The sequence below is a fragment of the Leptidea sinapis genome, chromosome 13 (assembly GCF_905404315.1).
Source record: "Leptidea sinapis chromosome 13, ilLepSina1.1, whole genome shotgun sequence".
In the NCBI taxonomy this organism is placed as follows: Eukaryota; Metazoa; Arthropoda; class Insecta; order Lepidoptera; family Pieridae; genus Leptidea; species Leptidea sinapis.
The window spans coordinates 8509509-8535080 of NC_066277.1; the positions used below are offsets into that span (position 1 = coordinate 8509509).

Sequence of the window (25572 nt, forward strand, 5' to 3'; positions counted from 1 at the left end):
TGATTACAGCATATAGTTATTAAATAAAAGAAGTAACATTTATGAATTACAAACAAAATAAGGTAACAAGTTTAAATAAAAACATATAAACTTAACAAAATAAGGTTACATGTGTGTTTGTGTGTGTGTGTGAGAGAGTTTGCGTGTATGAATAATTATTGTCGTAGATGTATGTATATGTGTGATTATAAATAAGATCTATATAAATATATACGGAAAAATATTTATTTGAATATAATTTACCTGGGTAAAGTTTAACAGCTTCAGTGATAATAGGCTGTACTGGTTTCCCGTCGGTGGCAACCACCGTTACTAAATGCTCACTAATTCCTACCACCAAAGGACATTCCACAGCTATTGCGTTTATAAATCTCAATCTATAACTGTACGAAGGTATTACAAATAGCCTGAAAAAAAAAACAAAGTTTAAATGACAAAGTATATTAATAGATTGTTTAATAATAGTTGAGGAAAAGATGTTTGTTTTTTTTTCCACAAAGCAATATTCAATAACATGTTATTGAACAACGTTTATTGTAATAAATATAAACGTATTTTATTTGTTGTGTTCTTAACTCGAATATTTATACTTTTGGTGTGGAAATCGAGGTTGTTTTAAGAAACTGATTGCCCTGGCTTTGATGGAGTTTAAAATCACATACATGAGAACTGTTACTTCTAAAAGGCATCGAATCCTCATGGGTTCTGGTGAGGTATCCTCTTCTTTAAGTGTAGGGAGTTTGAGGCACTCTAACCCAAGCAAGAACCTAGTACGGCAGTAGCATGAGGTCTTCAGTAATTTTAAAGAGAGAACGAGCATAAATACTGCTGAGCATAATATACATAAATAAATACTATGTTGTTGTTGTTGAAGAATCACAAGAGCGTTGGCGAGCTGACCTTATAAAACGTCTTATATCGATCGATATTTAGACCCCTTTTAACTTGGAACAGAATACATATATTCGATGCAGCACCTTACAAACTAATTTGTAACGCATATTACAGCCATTGAAAAATACTCTACTGATTATGTGGCCGTTGAGTTTCTTGTATGTTTAAATAAAACACTTTTAAAATTAAAACGCGTGTAATTGTAACTGTTTTTACATTAGATAGCATTTTCCAGTCCGTACTGTTGCACATAGCATTTTCTTTGGTTAACGCGAGTGTTACACATTTAAATAAAACAGTTTTAAAGGATTAAAACGCGTGTAATTAAATGTAACGAGTGTAGTTGTGTTTACATTAGATCTAATGTAGAAACAGATACAATTACACGCATAAAATCCTTATATACGTACTCCCCTATGTACTTAAATTACACAATCAAGAATATATTGAGAAATGAAATGAATGAAATATATCTTTATTGCACACCACAAAATAATATAATAAAAATTGAGACTACAAAAAGCAATAGGCGGCCTTATCGCTTAAGAGCGATTTCTTCCAGGTAACCTGTAATGGAGTAGTTTATTTGAAAAGATAACAGAAGGTGATGTTATCGATATGCATATAATTTAAACATAAACATACAGTAAATAATTCCAAGATTCCAATTGTTTGGAAAGATTGGAGACTTTTAGCCTTTCTGATTTTAGTGGGAAAAGAATTCCATAGGCTTACAAGCTTGCACAGTAAATGAATTGTTGAAGAAGGAAGTTTTATGAACAGGTGTACAAAGCAAGAGATTATGGACAGATCGAAGATATAGTTGCTAAAAATTTTTCCTTGAGATATATAGGAGTTTTATGATCAAATAGGACACTATATAGAAGTATAAGTATATTGGAATTTCTACACAAGCTAATAGGGAGCCATTTGAGCTTGTTGCGAAAATCCGACACGTGGTCATACTTACGTAGTCCAAATATAAAACGAAATGTTTGTTTCTTTAAACTTAGCTCTCAATTATTATTTAGGGCCTAAGTTATATATAGTGCGAATAGCCCTCTTCTGCAGCACAAAGATGGTTAATATCGGCAGCGTTGTCCCATAACATTTAAATTTTCTACATGATAAGTTTTTTAAGATAAAAGATGCAGAAGAAAACAAGACTTAAAGTAACTGCGGAATTCTTCATTCCATATATTTTCATTCAATAATCCCCGTTAACACCTGATTTTCTATAATATATTTTGATAATTGAACTAGGATCTGTGTATAAATAATTAGATATATTAGAGGAGGATAATCTTGAAAGACGTGAATATTGTTTACACTAAGTACATTTTTCAAGTTTTGTTTTGTATGTAAACTAGCTATCTCTTTGTAGAAAAAAAAAACATAGAACTCAAATGACTTCGGTAACAAATTATTAAGAAAAAAGAAGACGTGTGGCACTCGGGGACTGCCGCGGTACAGCTATTGCATAGCATTTTTTTATCAACTTATGCAATTATAATTAATTATTTATTTTATTTATGCAGTATTTTTTTTTTGATAAAGTTAATTTAAAAAAAGCATACGGGAAGTGAGTCAAATTTAACTTGCAAGATTTGATTACAGACAGAAAACGGGACAGGTGAAAGTAAAAAAAGTGCTTGTCATGATAATAAAAATTAAAAAAACGTGAAAAAAAAATCAAGAATTTAAAAAAAATCAAGACGCACCCCAGGCTCGAACCTGGGACCTTTTGCAAAAGAAAACACACGTGATAACTGCCGTTCCACGGGAACTGTAATGACTTTGGTGAAATATCTATATACATCTAGTAAATCTAGTAAGTAGTCTTGTAAGTCTTAGGTTATTTTCGTTACGGAATTTCTGGATTCGGTCTCCACGCTCAAGGCCCGCGATAGAAGCTATGCAATAGCTTAAAAGTAAAACAAAACTAAATGTAACTACAGCAGTATTTCAATTATAATATGTAAGATACTTACTTGGCACTATCTTTACCATTTATCAGAACACCATTCGGTTTGACGTCACCAAAGGTATCCAAACTCCCAGAGATCAGTTCAGGGAACCTTGCACCAAAAATGAGTGTATGTTCTTTACTCCTGTCGTAATCATACAATGAAGAATGAGGCTCCAAAGGTTGTGGTTGGTCTACAATCAGGGAGCCATACACGCCGTCACTTTGCTGAGAAACTGAAAATAGTCTTTGGTTATCAAATGAATATTTGATAGACAATACAACTATGTATAAAAATAGCGGTCACAAAAACAATGACGCTATTATAAATTACATTAAATTAATAAAATAAATTAAATTTTAATAAGTATTTTTTTTTAATTTTTATTTGTTTTATTCACTCTTTATTATAATTCAATTTCTAATTCAAGTGGCTCGAAGCACCTTTAGTAAAATGAAAAAAGTACTGTGCAACCGTGGTCTTAAGATTTCCTTGCGCACTCGTTTACTGCACTGTTACATCTGGCCCATACTTCTATACCTACGGGTGTGAGGCGTGGACTATAAAAGAAGACCTCAGGAAACGTATAGAAGCTTTTGAAATGTGGGCATATAGACGTATGTTGGAATATTATTGTGGAATGCCAGACGTCAAAGTGATGCGGTTGGTATTAGGTATATGGTACTGGAATCAACCCAGGATTTTTATTTATTTAAATAAGAAGGTGGTTTCTCACTCTTAAGTTGAATTCAAGATCCTATTAATATTGTTACATTTTACTCATAATCTTATCTTAATATAATTATATACATTGTGCTTTAACGTTATTATTCTTTGACGACGATCCAATGATCCGATCAAGGCATGACATGCCAATTTCCTACAGTATACTACTGTCGAAACTCCATTAACTTTCTCCCACAAAACATTACTCAAAAGATTATTGCTTTCGCCGGTTCCGCCGTACACATTGACATATAATACCAAAGAGTACTTTCATATTACAAATTACCAACGCTACTCTGTGTTTTCACTTTCAAAGTATTGAATTATAACATTTTATGGTAACCATAAAATTAATAAGATAAGACTTTTGCCTATTCCGTTCTTTTAAAATCAGAATCGTTTTTTGGAGAACTTTTGAATACATAATATATATATATATTAATATACTAGCTGCCCCGACAGACGTTGTTCTGTAGATAGTAAAAAAATACTATTTTATACGAAATTGTCAATAATATTTCAAAATATTCAAGAATTATTTCGTAAAAATGCTCCCTGTTGTTATAATGAAATTGTTTCACAGCGGAACTGTCAAACCGTGCGTCACTAAATTCTCTCATAGAAAAAATGTCCATACAAAACAAATATTGTTATATAAAAATAATTATTCATCCCAAATCGAAACAAAAACTATCCTATCTCTCAAGTTGGACCAAACTGCACACCATGAAGTAATCCCCATTTAAATCCGTTCATAAGTTTAGGAGTCCATCGCGGACAAACAACGTGTCACGTAATTTATATATATTAAGATATCATACTCTTATAAATCTATACGATTATGAAACTAGAATCGACGTGTATCGGTTAATCGACGTACCTAAATAGACGCTTATCTGTTTTTGGAAAAATATTTTATATGTTTTCCAAAAAAAGACGTTGCGGCATTTCTTGCCTTTCCCACCTTAAATGCCGGTAACGCATTTCTTGACCCCTGGTGTTGCGGATGTCCATTGGGGGTTGGCCCCACCCCATTGCCTTTCTCTTATATAATAAAAAATATTTTTTTCCAAAAACCGATTGTAAGTGATAAAGGGAGTGTATCTGAACACAAAAATACAAATTTAATATTTGTCTTTCTGTCCCTACACGTCAATCTCTGGAAGATATGGATATGGAGATACTGAAGATGGTTAAATTCAAATATTTTTATTCAAAATAGGATTTATAATCACTTATTGAACGTCAAAATCTACCACCCATTCAAAAGAAGTTATGATTAGTAACGTGGCTTAAGTACAGTTCATTGAAGCCCTTTTTTTTGCGACCAATGTGGTCCATTTTAATAGCCACTGTTAACTATAACTCACTGCTAAGATTGATTATTTTCGTTAATCTTATTATATCTTTTGCAGACGTATCTCAAGTTTGAATTGGACTTCCAAAAGAGATGCTACGTTTACGCATTAAACGACCACATTCAGAGAGGATGTGATGCACTTTTAGAGAATGTACATGCTCTGTAATCTCTGAGGCCTATGATTAAGAGGTGTTTGTGCCCCTTAAGGCGACACTAAATGCTAGCGACCTTGATATGAGTTCACGGCTACCGGCCCGCGATCTATGTAACAAAGCCAACCTTTTCAAAATTCTTGCGTGGAAATCGTAATATTTTAACAGGTGCAAACAGTTTATATGCTTACCATCCTCGTTATTCACTACTAATCTGAATAAATGAACCTACACAAAAAAGTTCAAGCTATAAGAATAACTTTTCTGAGAGAAGTACCAACATAATGCGTCACGCCATGCCAAAAAACTTGTTTAACTTCAAAGAAAAGTGGTAGTTCAAGAAGGCTCGGCAGTGTTAACTACAACCAACAGCAAGCATTAGCAACCTACAAATAAGACTTAAGGATATGTGTAACAGGATTAAGTAGTGTTCATAGCTCGAAATGCTATACTTTCAACACAAAACTTGTCTAAAAACACCATGTTTGCGTGTTTTCTGCTTACTCTTCGCCTTAAGTATCATAGTAAGAATGCGTTTTCCCTACTTAGCCCTAGTGACTCATGCGCAGCCTTCTTATCGAAGGCTTGGATTAGGGTATTGGAATGGGTTAAACCCCTGAGTGTTGCTTCAGAGCTTGTAACACTCTTGTGAACATGATGTATTAAAGGTTAATTTGTTATGTTTTTAAAGTGATAACCCTCACTTCTGGGATAAATTCACAACACAGCCACAACCTGAGAGTTGAACAGAGCATACAAGATTTTATGACGATACGTCACTCGAACGGTTTGCTCAGTTGGGAGAGCACTCGCACGGAACGCGAGAGGTCGTGGGTTCGAGTTCCGCATCGTTCATAAAATTTTGTTTTCAAATTTTATTTGTGTATTAATCCCAGAAATGAGGGTAACCACTTTAAAAACATAGCAAATCGGTTAGATTAGCAAGAGCGACATCTCAAGTCAATTTCCTAATATGCAAATATTGGGGTTGAGCAAGTTATCAACGCAAGTTATAAAGTAGATCCTGTAGAGTGTAGATGAAGCCACAGCCTGAGATTTGAACAAAGCATACAAGATTTTATGACGATACGTCACTCGAACGGTTAGCTCAGTTGGGAGAGCACTCGCACGGAATGTCGTGTGTTCGAGTGCCGCATCGTTCATATATTTTATTTTCAAATTTTATTTGTGTATCAAAGTTTGCTTTAACAGGATACTGATGAAACTTTCACGATTGCCTTTAAAATTGGTGCACGTAGAAAAAGTTATGTTGATCTAAGGTTTATTAAGAAGTTAGATGTTAGATGTAGATCATATAGTATTTTTTCTGCTTATTGCGTCTACGACATCGCAGACCGTAGCTAGTTTATCGATAAATTACAATTTAATTTACCTTACTGTATTTATTTCTTGATAATTTAAATCAATATTTATAATATTGCGAAGGTTTACTACCATCGTTAAAAAAAAACTAAATTTTTATGATGGTTTTGATTTGTTAAAAAAATTGAAGCAAAAACTCGCTTATTCGTTAGAAAATGAAAATCATATATTTTATTTATAAATAGATATTTAATCAATTGATAATAATATGTCATTTAGATATAATATAAGATTTCTGTTCAATGATTTTAACCTTGAAAGTGGGCGATATTGGATTACAAAATAATCCCATTCGTAACCAGTTAATACATTATGCATAAATTTACAAATGATTCTCATGAATAATTACTATTAGTTAGACCGGTGTTAAAACTATATTTAAAATTTAAATAACGTTCTTAATACATATAATTCTAAATAAATAAATTAGTAAATTGATAAAATTTATTGAATTAGGCGATATTTTGCGGAAATCCATAATTATACAAATGATTTAAGTTTTCTTTAGTCTCGTGGCAGATTTTGGCGAGACAACACGTCCTGAGGATGCCTCGTGTAGAGGCGAAACACGTGTCGAATTATTTTAAAAACAAATATTGGCGGAATTAACACTAAAGAAAATTGATCTAATAGTCATAAATGCTTTTACTTGCAAACGACAATACAATGCCACTTTGCACGACACGCCACAAATTTGAATATCATCCCCACCATATAGATGTCTGGCGGTGATAAGTGCTTGTTTTATGGATTTTTTTCCACTTACAACTTAACTATGAAATGCGCTTCCTTATACGGTCTCTCCAGGACAATACGACTTTGACACCTTCAAATATACTTTTCTAAAAGGCCAGCAACGCTCCTCTTGGAGTTGCAGGAGAATTTCGGCGGCGGTGATCACTTAACAGCAGGTACGGTCATGTTTAATACGAGTAATATTTTTCCTTCTTTTCAATAAGGAAGTCTGATAATAAAAATGGGAAGAAAGCGAAATATGTATTTCATTATTACGTGATAAATAACAAGGAACTTACTAAGGGAGAGCAACGCTCCTGTTATTCCTCTTTTCCAGGACTTAACGAATAATTTATTTATTCAATGTAACTCGTCTGGCCTCTTCTTCCATAGTAAAATGGAAGTAACCTACTAACTAATGAAGTAACGAGCACTGCATTGTAATAGTCTGGATATATCACTTACTAACAGATGAAAGTGTGGCACGTCTTCTCGCTTTTTCTCATTAAAAAATAACTCATATTTATATAAAAACTCCAGATGTTTTTTATTACATTTTTTATGACAATGAGGTATGAGACGAGCAGGACGTTAAGCAGATGGTTACGCCCTGCCCATTACAATGCAGTGCTCCTCAGTATTGTAGAAAACCCCATAAATTCTGAGCGGCCCTACAGTTGCGCTCGTAACCTTGAGACATATTAAGATGTTAGGTCTCATTTGCGCTCTTCAAACCGAAACACAGTAATGCTTACACATTACTGCGTCACGGCATAAAAAAAATGCGCCGTTGTGGTACCTATAATCTAGCCGGCATCCTGTGCAAAGGAGCCTCCTATCTCAGTTATATGAGTCACATTTAATTCGCAAAGCTATAAGATAGAAATATTTATGAGAAAAACATTATATTATTTCCAATACATGAGTTAATTATAAACAAAACAAATTATTTTATATTATAAAAAAGCAAATGCAACCCATAAAATATTAACCTTCGTCTAGGCTATACGCTGGAGTCATGTCTTTCAATATTTTATTTTTGAAGTCTTTATAACCGTAGTAATAATTTAGATTTAATTTTCTTCTACAAAATTAATAAATGGGTTTATTTATTGTACTAAATTTAGTTAGTTAAATAACTTTTGGAAAATTGATCTAAATTAAAATTTTAATTTATTTTTCTCTTTATCTCATAGTAATCTTAGCAATATCGGTAGTGGGGAAAATAATATTCGGTTTGTCCGATATATTGTTTAATCAAAAATACATGGAATTAGCTTTACGAAGCATCTTGTGAGGGAACAAGAGAATTAATTAATTCGTTGGTTATAGAGTTCAATTTAAAAATAGGATAAAATTAAAATAATGAAAGAAATAAAATTGAAGATGTGAAATATACATCCCTCAAAAAAAAAGAAAAATAAATAAATAAAGCTAATTCGCTGAGATTATAGTTGTCACTTATTTTCCTAATGAAAAATAATATATATAGCCTGTAACTTTAATAAGCAATGTGGCTTTATTTTGGTAACAGAATTTTCAAAATCAGTTCAGTAGATTGCAAAGAATATTTTAAAAAACTACTTTTAATGCAATTATGTGTATTCTCGGCATGTTAATATAATAACATACGAAATTAATATAATGTGTAAGTAGTTTTTTAATGAAAATAAGGGACGAGACGATTAGGACGTTCAGCTGATGGTAATTGATTCGCCCTGCCCATTACAATATAGTGCCGTTTAGGATTCTTGAAAACCCAAAAATTCTGAGCGGCACTACAATTGCGCTCGTCACCTTGAGATGTAAGATGTTAAGTCTCATTTGCCCAGTAATTTCACTAGCTACGGCGCCCTTCAGACCGAAACACAGTAATGCTTACACATTACTGCTTCACGGCAGAAATAGGCGCCATTGTGCTACCCATAATCTAGCCGGCATCCTGTGCAAAGGAGCCTCCCATCTCAGTTATATGAGTCACATTTAATTCGCAAAGCCATAAGATAGAAATGTTTATTAGAAAAACATTATATTATTTCCAACACATAAGTTAACTGTAAACAAAACATATTATTTTTTATTATAAAAAAGCAAATGCAACCCATAAAATATTAACCTTCGACTACTAGGCTATACGCTGGAGTCTTTCAATACTTTATTTTTATTAATATTTTAAATTGAAGTCTTTATTACCATAGTAATAATTAAGATTTAGTTTTCTTCTACAAACTACTGTGCAAAGGAGCCTCCCACTGATAAGTAATTAAGAGCGTTTCGTCTCGTCTCGTCCCGATAAACCTTACATGGGTTCTTGTGGGTAACTTTATATGTGTTATATCTGTTAATACTTTCATATTGTGAACAATTAATTAAAAAAAATATCCAGAGATTACCCCCTACATCCTTACAACCTATTTATAATACCAGTATAGATTAAAACAGAGTCTCACCTGAATCCGCGTGATAAAAGAACGTTGCAGGCTCTGACGCTCTAAAAGAATATTTGTAAGTAGACCCATAGGCTATCGAGCACTGAGTTATCATGGGCACTCCATCCATATAGGGAGTACCCCGTTGTTCCAACCCGTTCCAATGGATGGACAAATCTTGATCCGGTATTCTATTCCTCACTTGAACGATTATTATATCGTGGAGACAGACGTGCAGTGACGGTCCTGGAGTAAGACCGTTGATTGCCAGAGCTGGTCTTTCGTCATCGATCACCGGTCCAACATCGAAACTGAAGTAGCATTGCCTCGGTTTTACGTTGAACTTGCAAGGTCGGTGGCATGATTTGTCTGCAAAAGCAAAGTTTTGCAACATCCGAACAAGTACATATTTTATTCGATTTCACATAGCGCCGCGTATTAGAAACATGACTCGCCAAAATTAAAACGCATTGAATTGGACTGAATAAACAGCAAGACCTTGGTCAAAATAATAAAACGTATCAAAATATTACTTATAATGCATATATAACAATAATTATGGTTACTATAATATTATACTAGAAATAATAGAATATATTTCTAGAAGTTTTTCAAGAAGTAGATAATAATTTAAAACAAGACTAACATAAAAGTATATATAATGTAATATTTATCTCTCTTTAATAAGGTATATATATATTTTTTTCTCTAATGTGATTTAGTATTCTAAGATGTAATTTAAAGATGTGGCGTTAAATTATTGCTAATAAAGATATTTCTATTTATATTTTTATAACTTACCAGAGCTTTTTGTAGTATCAGTGAACAACACGTTATCATTTGGGGAAAAACTTTCCAGGGACGCTTTTCCGTTATTGCTAATATTAGCGATAACAAGGTAAAAGAAAATTAGTAACTTCATTTTTTTATTATCACTTCACTAACAATTTTTCTTCATTTGTTTATGTTTTATCGATTTGTTTTACGGAATGTTTATTTTTTGCTTTGACTTAGAAGCGTGTGGCTTCCTTCCCTATTCAGGGCCGTACTAACTTAGCACTATTAGTTGTACAAGCGACTGAAGTCGAGAGCGTATTTAGAATGTCAGTTCGCCTTAACGAACTCGACATAACTGTGTATAACGAATGCTATATGCGCAAAATATATTGTGTTTGAGTAAAAAACAAAGATAAGTTCGTAAATGTTTCCATTTGTGAGAGAAATATGCTTGAAAGTTTAATGTTATTTTAATATATGATTGATATACAAGTTAATTGGTTTTGGTCTTATTCATTTTATTCAATTGTAAATTTATTTTTTCACTGTAAAACTTTATAAGTTATTAAGTGCAAGTCAGGATGAAGTACAAAAGTTACAATAGCATTCAAATGAGTATAACAATATTCATTTACAAAATTTAGAACATTAATTTCAACAATCTTTATAATTCAAATAATCTTTCACATTATAATAGGCCTTAGATGTTAATTTATTTTTGACGACACATTATTAAATTTTTTAATAGGTATATTTTAATTTCATTTGGGAGTTTATTATAATATATAACATAATCCATTTTAAAAGATTTAACAATTTTACGGAGCCTAGTAGATGGAATTGCGAGTTTATGTTTGTTTCGAGTATTGACACTGTGTACATCAACTATTCTTTTTAAATTGGCTAATATTTTTATGAGCGTGGAGGAGGTTCTCGTATATGTACTGGCAGTGTACTGTCATAATATTTATTTCACTAAACTTTTCTCTCAATGAATCCCTTGAACGCATTTTATAGACTGCTCGAATTGCTCTTTTCTGCAGCACAAATATGTTTTCAAAATCTGCAGCCCTACCCCACAATATAATTCCGTAAGATATGACACTATGGAAGTAGCTGAAATATACAAATCTAGCCAGTTCAACATCTGCTTGCATTAGGTATAGTTTAAGTGTAAATTTAATATTAATGTTACACAGTGAAACTATTTAAGAAGACATCCTTATGTCCTTATCTCTATTTAAAGTTTAAATATTAAGTATTTGTTTCTAAATAAATAAATTTGTTATTTTCATTATTATGGTATGATAATGTCTGCCAAGCAACGGTATACGGGTTCGATCCCCGCTGGGAGCGTCGTATATAAATATTAAAAAAATCATCAAAAATGGTGGCTTCTATTATTCTACTCTTTGACTTACGGCCGTTTTTGATAACGTATCTCTTGTTACGGATATATTGCTATCACCGTTTAATCACAATATAGTTATATTATTAGTTATAGTCCAATGCTATCTGTCGACAGGTTATTGAAATGTAAGTAAGCGTAAAAGGATAAATTTCTCTACCTCTAGTAAGTTAAACTAAGGTTATTGAAAACGGCCGTTAATTGCAGTTAAGATTTTGTGCCATTAATTTTGTTTTTATTTTTGTTGCAAGTTGTTGCAAGTTGCACAAGAGTGAAAACAAAAAATAAGCGATAGCATTTTAGATTATTATCACTATTGACTCAGGTTGTATTTTCCACGTCTTGGATAGCCGGCTAGATAATGGGTACCACAACGGCGCCTATTTCTGCCGTGAAGCAGTAATGTGAAAACATTACTGTGTTTCGGTCTGAAGGGGGCCGTAGCTAGTGAAATTACTGTGCAAATGAGACTTAACATCTTATGTCTCAAGGTGACGAGCGCAGTTGTAGTGCCGCTCAAAAAAGATATTCCAAGAATCCTAAGCGGCATATCAATTACCAACGGCTGAACGACCAGCTCGTCTCGACCCTTATTTTCATGAAAAAAAAACTATTCACCCTATTTTATTTTCCACGTCTTGGATATATAAAGTAAGTAAATTCCAGTAGTACAAAACTTTAATACATAAATAGCGACGATTCAGCGAACCAACGATAACAAATATAATCTAAGAGCAATTTACAGCTGGGCCGTTATAAATCTTCTAAGTACTAAATAAAAAAAAATGGGGGGAAGTAATCACTAACCGTCACGTGAGCCTGTTGATGATGGACAAAAGGAATAATCCCCGCGCGATGCTAATGGGACAGGCCGTCATCTTAGTGACATCACTGTGACACCAAGTCCACTACAAATATCACCAATCGAGTAATGCGTGCAAATTAAGGAGAAGAAGTCCGCAGTCTGACGTCACACAGAAATTAATATGACAGGGTTCAGTACCTGTTGCACATAATAATTGTAATAAATAATTGGTATACAGGGTGTCCCAAAGTTATGGGGCATGAAGGGAAAGTTCCTTAAATATCGAAGATAGGCTATTTTACTGAAAGAAGACTTTATGTTATTTTTAAAAGTTAGTAATTCTGCATTCAAAGATTTTCTAAAAATTACTTGCCTCGTCTGGGAATCGAACCGACTTAAATAAAAAAAAACACCCCTACTCTTATGATGCCAATCGAAAGAATGGCCAAAAACTTAAGTGGGTATTTTTTTGTAAATGAATTAATTAAATGCTCAAAATGTTGATCCCTCAGAGAGAGGAGAATGTATAAAGAACCCTGATCTCATTATTCTGTGCACATCATCCTAAATCAGAAACTGCATCAACACACTATCCGACCAGTAATCTGAGTTAGTATTAAGTCACACCTAAAGCAGCTTTTCTTTAAAATAGATTAATATTTGCTTAGGTGCAAAATCCATTATAATCCAGTGACTCCAGAAGCTGAAACTGCATCCCTTTTTTTATAAATCATCATCATCAAATCAGCCTAAAGGCATCCAGTGCTTGAATAAGGTCTCCCGCAAACTCTCCTATGATTGCTGCGATGCCCTCATCCAACCTATTCCAATGATTTTGACCAGATCCTCGGTCCTTGTTGTGGGGGGGCCTACCAACACTGCGTCTTCCAGTAAGTGGTCGCCATACGAGGACTATCGTTCAAACTATGTGCCCTTCTCACAATATTAAGTAAAGCTCGTGAGAAGAACATACAAGAAACTCAACGGCCAATCTTTCAAATCAAAGACAATTTTACAACAGTTACAATACATATAAAAAAACTGCATCCAATATTATTTATTACATGAATCGTGTTTAAAGTTAAAAAGCGTTTTAAATATCAATTAATATTTCTTAATAAGTATTAATAATAAACTTTCATTAATAGTATATTGGATGTATCTACCTATGAAGCTTGAATACATTGTTTGTGTAAGGATCCTTCGTGAACATGATGGTCGTGATTACTGTCGTTTAGTAATGGCATCAAACAATTATTAACTAGAACAGTTCGATCAGCCACCAAAAGCAGGTCTCGTTCATGAGTAAACGCATTGACCAGCCATCGTTTAGTTTCTCAATGGGCCACAGTTAATTGGTACAGGCGAGTTCCGTGTTACATCAGTTATATAAGGATGTGTTCATCCTCATCATACAGAGATAATTAACCTCACAAACACGTAAGTACATAACTTTGTTTTATTTATATGTCAGGACTAGAGATACACCCAGTTTTGCACGGGTAATTAAGAAAAGATCAAAAAGAAGAAAAGAAGCCTTTAACTATAGAATTTCGGTTGCGCCTTGTCAGCGGTTGCGCCCTGTCAGCGGTTGCGCCCTGTCCGCGGTTGCGCCCTTTCAGCGGTTGCGCCCTGTCAGCGGTTGCGCCCTGTCAGCGGTTGCACCCTGTCAGCGGTTGTGCCTTGTCAGCGGTTGCGCCCTGTCAGCTGTTGCGCTTTGTCAGCTGTTGCGCTGAGGTGTGCCTTATTTCCACATTTTAGCTGTCTGTTTTATTTATATATCAGGACTAGAGATACACCCAGTTTCGCACGGATGTAATTGAAAAAGAAGCCACTGAAACCTCGAAGACACGTAAGTACATAACTTTATTTTATTTATATGTCAGGACTAGAGATACACCCAGTTTTGCATGGGTAATTGAGAAAAGATGAAAAAGAAGAAAAGAAGCCTTTAACTATAGAATTTCGGTTGCAAGGGTGTAATTGAAAAAGAAGCCATTGATTATAGAATTTCTTTTAAGCAATATTTGCAGCTGAAATTGTAACCATAACAGATAGACATATAATCGCACATTTTTTTTGGATTTTCAAAGAACTACAGTTTCTATATCATTTCTGTTTTTTTTTTATGGAATAGGAGGACAAACGAGCGTACGGGTCACCTGGTGTTAAGTGATCACCGCCGCCCACATTCTCTTGCAACACCAGAGGAATCACAAGAGCGTTGCCGGCCTTTAAGGAAGGTGTACGCGCTTTTTTTGAAGGTACCCATGTCGTATCGTCCCGGAAACACCGCACACCGCTCTCATATTTTTTTGGGGGGAAAGATCGGGGGGGGAATGGCCTCCTCCTCGACACTAACCTATGCGAAACATAGCGGCACTACTTCACGCCGGTATTCTGTGCGAGTGTGGTAAGTAACCCGGACGAGTCTGGCCCGATTGTGCTGACGTCAAAAGATGGTAGCGTGACTCTCCCACTTTCAATAAGCCCGTAGTCGCCTCTTACGACACCCTTGGGCCTGGGACTACCCTATTCTTTTTACGCCCCAAGGAAGCACAGGGCAAATAATAGTAATAAAATAGTAATTGAACTAATCAATAAAAAAGTTTGTCTTGCTGACTTGGAAATAAATAATTTTTTATTTTTCTACTTACATAAAATTTTATTAGCTTTTATTTTGTAAATAAACCTTCGGTAAAAATTATCAATCTGACGGTGGAAACGGCTAAAAAAACTTAAGAAAAACTATCTGATGTACAGACAGATGCAACATACGTATACAGCCGAAAGCAACCTTATTTTTTGCTATTTGAGAAGAATTTTTATTATTTGTGTGAAATAATTTTAATTACTGAAGGCCAATTTACCACAAATGTAACAGTGCGAATCGAATAAATACAGTGCGTTGTGCCTAGTCAGCGGTTGCGCCCTGTCAGCCTATGCACTCTATCAGCAGGCTTACCCTGTCAGTGGTTGGGTTCTGTCAGTGGTTGCACCCTGTCAACGGTTGGTACATGACAGCCTATGCGCTCTGTCAGCGGTTGCGCCCTGTCAGCGGGCGCGCCCTATCACCGGATGCGCCCTGTCAGCTATTGCGCTGGCACGTTTCTTATTTCCACATTTTTTCCATTTCATATTCGATTATCAATCAATTTGCGTTTATTCGCATATATTTATTAATTACAACCATTTTATGCTTGATGCAATAAACAAATTTATCTTTAGTCTCGTGTAATTAAATAAAAGTTGAAAGGCGTTGCATCAGCAATGGAAGAGTTATGCAACCTGCCTGCAAATTATCCATAACCCTATCTGTTTAATGCTAACATAGAATAATAATACCATAGACACACCAGAACTTAACGAAGTACAATATGAATATTATGAGCAAAAAGTACGAACCGGTTAGCAATAAACAGGTACATAAAAACTTAAGCTGTTTTGAACATTATCATTACATAAGAAGAATAAAAAGTATTAATTGTTGTCAACATTTTCAGCATTCTACGTGTTTTGTTTGTTTGTATTTTTTGTCGATATTATTTTTAGCTGAGAAACCGAGCCCTTGTTCTTTAACTTTCAGTCCTAAGAACACTATTACTTACTCATTCAAGGTGAAGGTAGGATTACTAATTACTACTTACTTAATTTTTATTGATTAGTTCAATTACTATGAAGGCAGTTAGCTCAGTTGGGAGAGCACTCGCATGGAACGCGAGAGGTTGTGGGTTCGAGACCCGCATCGTTCAAAAAATTTTGTTTTCAAATTTTATTTGTGTATTAATCCCAGAAGTGAGGGCTATCACTTTAAAAACATAAGAAATTGTTATGATTGGCAAGAGCGACATCTCAAGTCAATTTCCTAATATGCAAATATTGAGGTTGAGCAAGTTATCAACTGTAAAGTAGATCCTGTAGATGTAGCCACAATCTGAGATTTGAACAAAGCATACAAAATTTTATGACGATACGTCACTCGAACAGTTAGCTCAGTTGGGGGAGAACTTGTACGGAACGCGAGAGGTCGTGGGTTCGAGTCCCGCATCGTTCATAAAATTTTCAAATTTTATTTGTATAAAGGCATCGTTTGATATTTGGTTATGAAGAAATTATTAACTTTATTAATTATAAATTAACTTTATTATGAAGAAGTGATCACTTAACCTTCAATTATGTATTTTATGAAGCTTATGTTGTATTTATCAAAATCCATATTGCATATAATGATTCACGCCAAAATAAGTAATTACAAAAATAACAACATATATATATTCATAACATTTATTATTAATTTTTTATTTTATTTAAAATATGCACACTCATCTTTAACCGACGACAAAACAATATTGGTATCCCAACCAGGAAAAACCGAAAGATAAATAAACTAAATCATAGCTTAAAAATGCTATAAAAAGTAGAAGAGTGCACTTTACAGTTTTTTTTAAATTATCTGATTCTCTAAAAATCTATTTGAGAACAAGCTTATATAAATATACTATGGCAATTAAATCTCTCTAATGAAACTATGATTAGGTTGAATTAAGTTTTTTTATCAAACCTATATACACCTTATTTCTATTAATGGTATTGAAGCCCCACTATTTCAGACAATTCATCAAATTTGCTAAATAAAACTTGAAGACAGCAAAAAAAATTAATCAGGACACTATCTTAAATTTTCATATATCATCACAAATTGTTCTTTAAATATCGATTGTGGTGCTACACGATGAAGCCAAAATGCACTTTAATGTTTATAATCGCAACAGAAATCGCTTTCCTAGTAATTTTTCTGGTTTTTCGCGTCCTATTGCTTAGTTTTATCTTATGTGTTTAATAAGAAAATGTATTTTAAATTGTACAAAGTACCCCTTTTAGAATTTCACTACAGTTACAAATTTGAACATTGCCTGAAGCGTTGTAGCGAACGTGTATATATTGACCGGTATAATATCAGCTGCTAAAATGTGTATCGGTTTCTGTGCCATCAAAAGAACAATGTAAACAATTTTCTTCTCTTTAACATCAAAACTCTCCCAGCCGCAACAATACACAGCCCTTTCAAATTTCTCCGAAGAATTTATCATCTTTTGACACAAATAACAATACAGAAAGAAAACGAGGAAACAATAGATTAAAATAGGTATGAAACTATTCCATTCTTGAAGTGGCAGGTAAAAGAATAAACTTATACAAACGGCATTTGATCCGAAATTAACTCCAAGAGGCACGCTGTATAGAAGCTTTAGATTTCTTACAATATCTAGTGTTATAGAGTGGCGTTTAATTAGACTGCACAACTTTTCTCTTATAGTGTCATTGTTATTTCGGTCATGGTCGAGTTCGTCCAGTAGAAACATTTCTTCGGACAGCATTTCGTACATTACAGCGGTGTGGGCTATAAGAAAGAGTAGAAGCGCTTGATAGTTCAACACAACCATCATGATCGTAAACTCTTGCAGGCATTGTATGGCGAGACATACTTCTCGATTGGGCGATGACGTCAGCGGTTCCAAACCTACGAACATAAGAAAAAGTTTTATTTTACTTTCACTTTGCTTACAGTTGAATCGGTCAACGACTTTGTGGCTTTCTTGAACTAAGCTTATTGGCTATTTATTATCTCTGCTGACAATAAGAGTACATTACGTATTAGCTATTTCTTGATCTCTTCTAACAAGAAGAGTGTACGGGGTGAAACCGAGAACTTCAATACTTCCCGAGTAGGTGAAATGCACTTTCTCTTAACTTCTTAATATGACAGCAACGAAAAGAAAACAGAAATGATTCTAAATTGCAAATATTAGTTTTACAAATAACACAATTCCACGCAGAGAGTGAAGTCACATTCTATTTGAAGTCTAACAGCTTTTCAAAATATACTTGCAATTGTAATTGGCCTTTCATTTTCAATCAAAATATTCAATCAGATAATAAAGATAGAGATAAAGATAGAGATGAATATAGAGATAGCAATGGAGATATTGGTAGAGACAGAGATAACGAGAGAGATAAAGACAGAGATCAGTAACATTTTTGCAAATTTACATCTCGAATAAAAATGTGTATTTAATGTATATTATTGCTTACCAACACAAGGTGACATAGCGTAATAATCATTTGAAACATCAACCCGATGTGGCAGATAAATAAAAGCCGCGTTAAAAAGATTAGATCCGTAGAAAATAAACACAATAATCTTAACGACAGAGAGCAAATTCTTGTACTTCTCGTGCAAACTCTGTGTCTCCTGGCTTAATTTATCGTTTTCTGTTACTTGACGCAATACTGTTTTTAGCAGCGGCCTAAAAAGAACAATAAGGCTAAAAAATTTCAACATTTATATGAGAACATAAAACGTGCTTCTGTATCTTGCAACAATAAGATTTTTCAAAAGAAATCAGGCCTTTTCTCCGTACTTTTAATTTTTTTCATCTGTTAAAACCCTACTCGAATCCCTCGCTTCACTCAGGATTCTAAATCCCTACTAATATTATAAATGTGAATGTAAGTTTGTTTGTTACGCTTTCACGCCTAAACCACCGAACCGATTTTGATAAAATTTAATACAGAGATAGGCTAGAGCTTGAAAAAGGACATAGGCTATTTCAAAAAACATAATGGAAGTGTTGATATAGGGGATATCAGCTTGTACAGCAATACGTCTTTATCGAAGGTAAAACCATGAAAATTTGTATTTAGGCACTTGATAACACATAATTAATAAACATTTATAAACTTTGACCTACATGGGGACGAAATAGGAGCTTAAAGTTCACAGGGAAATACTATTAAAGATAATGTCTACAATGACAAGGGATCTGCGCTGTATAATATGAAGAGTCCTGCCAGCAGCGGAAAGAGCAGTTTGTATGTGTTTTATTTGAAAAGTATACTAAAAGATAAAAATAAATTGTTCAACGTAACTATTCTACGCGGACGAAGTCGCGGATAAAAGCTAGTAAATCTAGATATAGACAGGTGTTATTACACTATAGTGGAAAATGTTCTAGTATAAAATTTTAGACGATTTTTTACAATGAGTAACAGAGAAAACACTAGCTGGTCTCTTTTTTCTTATTGTTTTATTTCGCACCACGCAGAATACTTTTCGATTGTTGTGTGAGTGATCTATATTATATTAGCTGGTGACAGGCGCGTTGTTTCACCTAAAAAAATGCATATTATGTACAGAATTTCCAATCAAAATAGTATATTTTGCAACTCGTAAGCGAAAGCGAAGTTGAAAGGTTATTATCTTGAGTTGTTGAGTTGTTATTATTTTAGCTAAATTTGCGTGCGACAAGTAAACTTTTCGCACACAAAACAACAGTTTCATTTGTTACACGCGTAATTTTATAATTGGCAAACGGCTCTTTTTCAACCGCAACAGCGAGCGCCAAGATACTACTTTTCCTGCATGAATAAAACAAACATTTTTTTTTCTTAATTACTATATTTAGGATATACGCAGCCTAGCGAAACTCTCTAGGAAAAAAGCGATTCACCCGATTGTATGAAACATGCAGTCATTGATAGATAGACAGAAGATGGTTATAATCTTGTAAAAAACGGAGATAGCCGAAATGCACTAAGTTTTACGCAACTGTTCGATTTCAAACTTAGCCGGATTATACTTCGCCGCCAATCGCCATACTGTAATTACAACTATTTCAAACTCATGTTAACTCATGTTGTTTCATGCTAAACTAAATTTTAATTTTAACTTCCCGCCTCTTATTACGTAGTATTTATATCCTCTTTGTATCTCATACAAGGGTCACGAATCGAAATAAAAACCTAATCCTATCTCTCAGATTAGACAAACTGCACACAGTGTGCAATATTTGAATAAAATCAGATGTACTCAACTGATTTTATTATAGCTTAGCTCATAGCTTCTCCAATGATTCTGCAATGATCTCCTGAGCATCTCCTATCTTCCATATACAAGATACAAGAGACAAACAACCTGACACGAGATTTTTATATATTACTAGTGGACCCGACAGACGTTGTCCTGTACACACGTCTTAAATTTGAAGAATCGGTCCAGCCGTTAGTAGGAGTTCACTAACATACACATGAGCAGGAGAATTATATAATATGGACGGAATTGAGAATCTAAACCAATCTCAAATTCACTGGAACACACAAAAAAATCATCAAAATCGGTCCAGCCGTTTAGGAGGTAGTTTAATTGTGAATCTTAACCATTCTCGAATCCACCTGAAGACACACACACCAATCTCAAATTCACTGGAACACACAAAAAAATCATCAAAATCGGTCCAGCCGTTTAGGAGGTAGTTCGATTGTGAATCTAAACCATCCTCGAATCCACCTGAAGACACACAGAAAGTTTCATCAAAATCGGTCCATCCATCTAGGAGGAGTTCAGTGACATATACACACACGCACACAAGAAATATATATTAAGACTAGCTGACCCGACAGACGTTGTCCTGTATATAATAAATAAAATAATGTTTTTTATGAACTTGTCAATAATATTTCATAACATCAAGAATTATTTCGTAAAATATGCTCCCTGTTGTTATAATGAAATTGTTTCACAGCAGAACTGTCAAACCGTGCGTTAATCAATTCTCTCATAGAAAATATGTTTATACAAAACAAATATTGGAAATAAAAAGAATTATGAGTCACAAATCGAAATAAAAACTATCCTATCTCTCCATGAAGTAATCCACCTAAATACCGTTCATTATTCTAGGAGTTCAATGGAAACAAACATTGGATTTATATACATTAAGCAGATAAAGATAAAAAGCGATATTTTGTTCATTAGATAAAAGTCACCTTTTATTTATAAACCAATAGCTATTGTTGAGTGTTAAGATCAGGATGGACACGTTCACATAACTCTTTATAAAATCTCCAGCACCTTGAGCGAACTCTATCTGGTACACGAAGTTGCCGACACCATATACGTAAAATAATAGAGAAAGATGGATTATCCAAAATGGTGCTGGAATAAAACATTTTTTAGCATATTAATTGTTACTATATATTTTTATTTTTAAACTTATTTTTTTATGAAAATACGGGATGAGACGAGCAGGATGTTCAGCTGATGGTAAGCGATAAGCCCTGCCCATTGCAATGCAGTGCCGCTCCGGATACTTGAAAAGCCCAAAAATTCTGAACGGCACTACAATTGCGCTCGTCACCTTGAGATATAAGATGTAAAGTCTCATTTGCCCAGTAAAACACAGTAATGGTTACACATTACTGCTTCACGGCAAAAATAGGCGCACCCATAATCTAGCGGCATCCTGTGCAAAGGAGCCTCCCAATGCTACAGTATCATCGTGGAACCTTAAAATTGTAATTATTATGACGGATACCCATGATTTAAATTGTATTAATTTGATGCCGATGTTTCGGTCCAATTGCATGGATCGTGGTCGCGGCGGGACTGCGGAGGCGGCGAGGAACTCTTGACACATTGACACTTGACAGTAATAGCACATCAATCTGTCCACGTGGCACTCTAATTCATTTTGGTCAAATATAAAAATAATAAAATATAATATACCGTTAATACCCGTCATAATAATTACAATGTTAATTGTTACTGTCATTAAATTCAAATTCAAATATTTTTTTTCAAACTAGAATATGATATCACTTTGAAAGTTAAAAACTAACACCCATTCGAAAATGTATCCAGACCTGAGTAGAACGGCCGCAAGAAACTCAGCGTTTAAAATATGTAAGCAAGTTTAAAATATGGTTAAGGCGGGTTGCTCCATTCCCAATCTGAGTTTGGAATAAAAAAAGTCATTAATGTTATAGTAGTCTTTACCACGCAGAAATCGAACATAGAGTCTTATCGGCGGATATTTGGCGGTTGATATACGTTATTTGCAACCAGCGTGCAATTAGCGTTTATATAATATTAAAAGAACAATCAATACGACTTTACGATAATTTCGCTCAATGCTCAAGACTCGTGCCAGGACGTATACGCGGCACCAATTAAATTACTTTTGTATTGCGTATTTGGAAAAAATTGATCTTATACTTCATTTTTGAAATATTTTTAATTGAAGTAGGATTTTTGGAGCACTTATTGAAACTTGGATAATTTATACGTTTAGATAGAGCGTCTTGCTGTTAGGCAACACATGACAACAGGCTAGGTTTATTAATTTAGTGTGCAGGACAATCTACGACTTACACTCGCGATACGTCAGTTAATTTGTTTTAGTGTGCGTACGTTGCTGAATTTTTTTTAGGTTGGTTAACTGTTCACCGCTATTTATTTGACGTGTTCTCAGGTGTCACAGTCTCTCTAAGCGTATAAAAAATCCTATTTTAGATTTCCGAGACTTCTGGGATTAAATAAACAACATTTATCTCGGTATCTGTTCTCAAAACTTGCAGATTTTGTCTGGACGCGGTACTAGGACTCATTAGAACTAGACCAATCACCGACTCCAAATAAATAAATTAATTAACGGGTTCTTAACTGGTGGTTCAAATTGTAAATCTTGTAGTTGGCAGCGCAACTCGAGAGGTGAACAAAAAAATGGCGATTGGCTTAGTGGTCACCGCTGGGGAGTACCGAAAGGCTTGGATTCGAAACCCACATCGTCTATAAATTTTTGTATGGAAATTAAAATAAGTATGTAGCTGTGATTTAAACTTGCGATTTCTAATTATTTAGTAAAAATAAAAACAAAATAAATAATTATAATATCATTGTTTCATTTATTTTAGACGTCATTCCGAATCGAAGAAGCCGTTTAGGAGCTTAGTGAATAATAATTAACATGTTTATGAACTTTTTGACTTATGATCACTTGGCGTTGCTTAGAGACCAATTCCATGGCCATCTGGAGGGCAAAGCCAAATTGGCTTCAAAGAAGCTCGGCGTCATCAATAGAGCACGGCAATACTTCAAGCCGGCCCAAATTCTAGCGCTCTACAAAGCGCAGGTCCGGCCACACATGGAGTATTGCTGTCATCTCTGGTCTGGCGCACCCCAGTATCAGCTCGACCCATTTGACCGCGTGCAACGTAGAGCAGCTCGAATTGTCGGGTACCCAGTGCTCTGTGAACGGCTGGATCACTTGGCGATGCGTAGATATGTCGCTTCATTGTATGTCTTCTACCGCATTTATCATGGGGAGTGTTTGGAAGAGCTGTTTCACCTGATTCCTGCCGCAGAATTCCATCTTCGCACGACACCAAGTTAGGATATCATCCCCACCATCTGGATGTGTGGCGGTCCTCCACAATGTGGATAATGTGGGCAGCGGTGATCACTTAACACCAGGCGACCCGTTACGCTCGTTTGTCCTCCTTTGCTATAAAAAAAGCCTAAGGCTTATAACGCTTTTGAGACGCATCACGCCACGATGATGGTGTTCAACTAGGTACCATGTACCACCAAATGGTAAAAAAATTAACTAGTTGCAAAATTATCAAAATTTACCAGATATTTTATCATTGTCGCCAACTATGGAGAATCCAGCGAATTTCGGAACAATATTTAACAACCAGAGTAAATTTACAAGACGATTTTCGTAAAGCCGTGTCTGAATTTCAAATAGATTTTCCTTTAGTTTGTTGAAAATAAACATTTTCCGCTTTGTAACCTTAAGGGTACTTCGAACAGATTTCTTATCACAATAATTAAGAATGAAAAATTCTAGTAAACTTATCTATAGCTACTTAAAAATATGTAAATTTATTCGAGTCATATCTACAGCATGCTCTATTTTTATTAATTTTTATTTTGGCTTCTAGTCGATTTTACTATTCCCCTAACAAAGTGTCTGCAATATTTTAAGATTTACGTGAATACGTGATACACAAACTCACATTCGTATTTATAAATATAAATACGAATATGAGCTCTAAATAAAATAATAAATAAAATTGAAGTTCATATTGAAATAACTATTAAAAGAGTTCTTTAACGATCAGGGCTTATGCCTTCTATGTAGCCCTTGTTCACATATAGCGGACGAAAGCCACCATTCACCATTGGGAAGCTCCTTTGCAACGGTGCCTATTTCTGCCCTGAAGCAGTTATGTGTAAGCATTACTGCGTTTCGGTCTGAAGAGCGCCGTAGCTATTGAAATTACTGGGTAAATAAGACTTGACATCTTATGTCTCAAGGTGACTAGCGCACTTGTAGTGCCGCTCAAAATTTTTGGGTTTTTCAATAATCTTGAGCGGCACTGCAATGTAATGAGCAGGACATATCAATTACCTGAACCTAATTAGCTGAACCACCTCCTCGTCTCGTCCCTTATTTTCACAATAAAAAGCCAGCGATAGGTGTTCTCTTTAACTCGCGTCGCCTATTCTCTTTCGTTTCTTGTCTTTATTTCGACGTCAATCGTTATATCTAGAACCTTTAATAGGATATATTAGTCAAGGTTTTCTTTAGATGTAAGTATTCTTAAAAACATGATACCGTCGCACTAATGTAAATGACACAATCAGACTAATCGTATACTCAGACGCAGGTAACGCAGCAAAGTACAGTACAGATTGCAGGGCAGGGCAGGCGAGGCACACATAGGACACAAGCGTATGTTGCGACGCAGTAAAACACGTTTGCGATGTTTAGTATTCACTCTTATAATGTTTTTCATGAACCTATAACAGCTGCTCCCACAAGCAGCGCCGTTCACGAGTTGACGCATAGAGCAGCCACCGTTCCCGTCGCACATATTTAAGGATTCACAATACCACCTTCGCACGACACGCCACAAGTTAGGATATCATCCCCACCATCTGGATGTGTGGCGGTCCTCCACAGGGCGGTTTTCAAGGAGCTTTCTTCCTCGTACTACGAAGATGTGGAATGAGCTTCCTTGTGCGGTGTTTCCGGGACGATACGACATGGGTACCTTCAAAACAAGCGCGTACACCTTCCTTAAAGGCCG

The 25572-nt window shown here is 34.7% G+C and overlaps 2 protein-coding genes across 2 annotated transcripts in view; both read right to left on the reverse strand.

Moving 5' to 3' along the window:
- The window catches only part of LOC126967542 (uncharacterized), a 30140-nt gene extending 19377 nt beyond the window's left edge, over positions 1-10763 (reverse strand). The window contains exons 1-4 of the mRNA XM_050812063.1: positions 10448-10763; positions 9668-10015; positions 2886-3096; positions 244-407 (exon numbers count right to left, since the gene is read on the reverse strand). Coding sequence (XP_050668020.1) covers positions 244-407; positions 2886-3096; positions 9668-10015; positions 10448-10568 — 844 coding nt within the window. The 5' untranslated portion in view covers positions 10569-10763. The remainder of the gene's footprint in view (positions 1-243; positions 408-2885; positions 3097-9667; positions 10016-10447) is intronic.
- A 6750-nt stretch (positions 10764-17513) lies between these two features.
- Positions 17514-18979, reverse strand: LOC126967489 (odorant receptor 10a-like). Its single transcript, XM_050811977.1, has 2 exons — positions 18730-18979; positions 17514-18157 (listed from the first exon to the last, which is right to left on the reverse strand). Exons 1-2 carry the CDS (start codon positions 18977-18979, stop codon positions 17514-17516), a joined length of 894 nt encoding a protein of 297 aa, XP_050667934.1.
- Positions 18980-25572: the final 6593 nt, after the last annotated feature.

Bases quoted from the DNA above. Each gene is read 5' to 3' on its own strand.
- LOC126967489 (XM_050811977.1), bottom strand. From the start codon at position 18,979: ATGTTGAAATTTTTTAGCCTTATTGTTCTTTTTAGGCCGCTGCTAAAA. The intron at 18,158-18,729 runs GTAAGCAATAAT...TTATGTTCGTAG, and splicing joins CGCTATGTCACCTTGTGTTG to GTTTGGAACCGCTGACGTCA.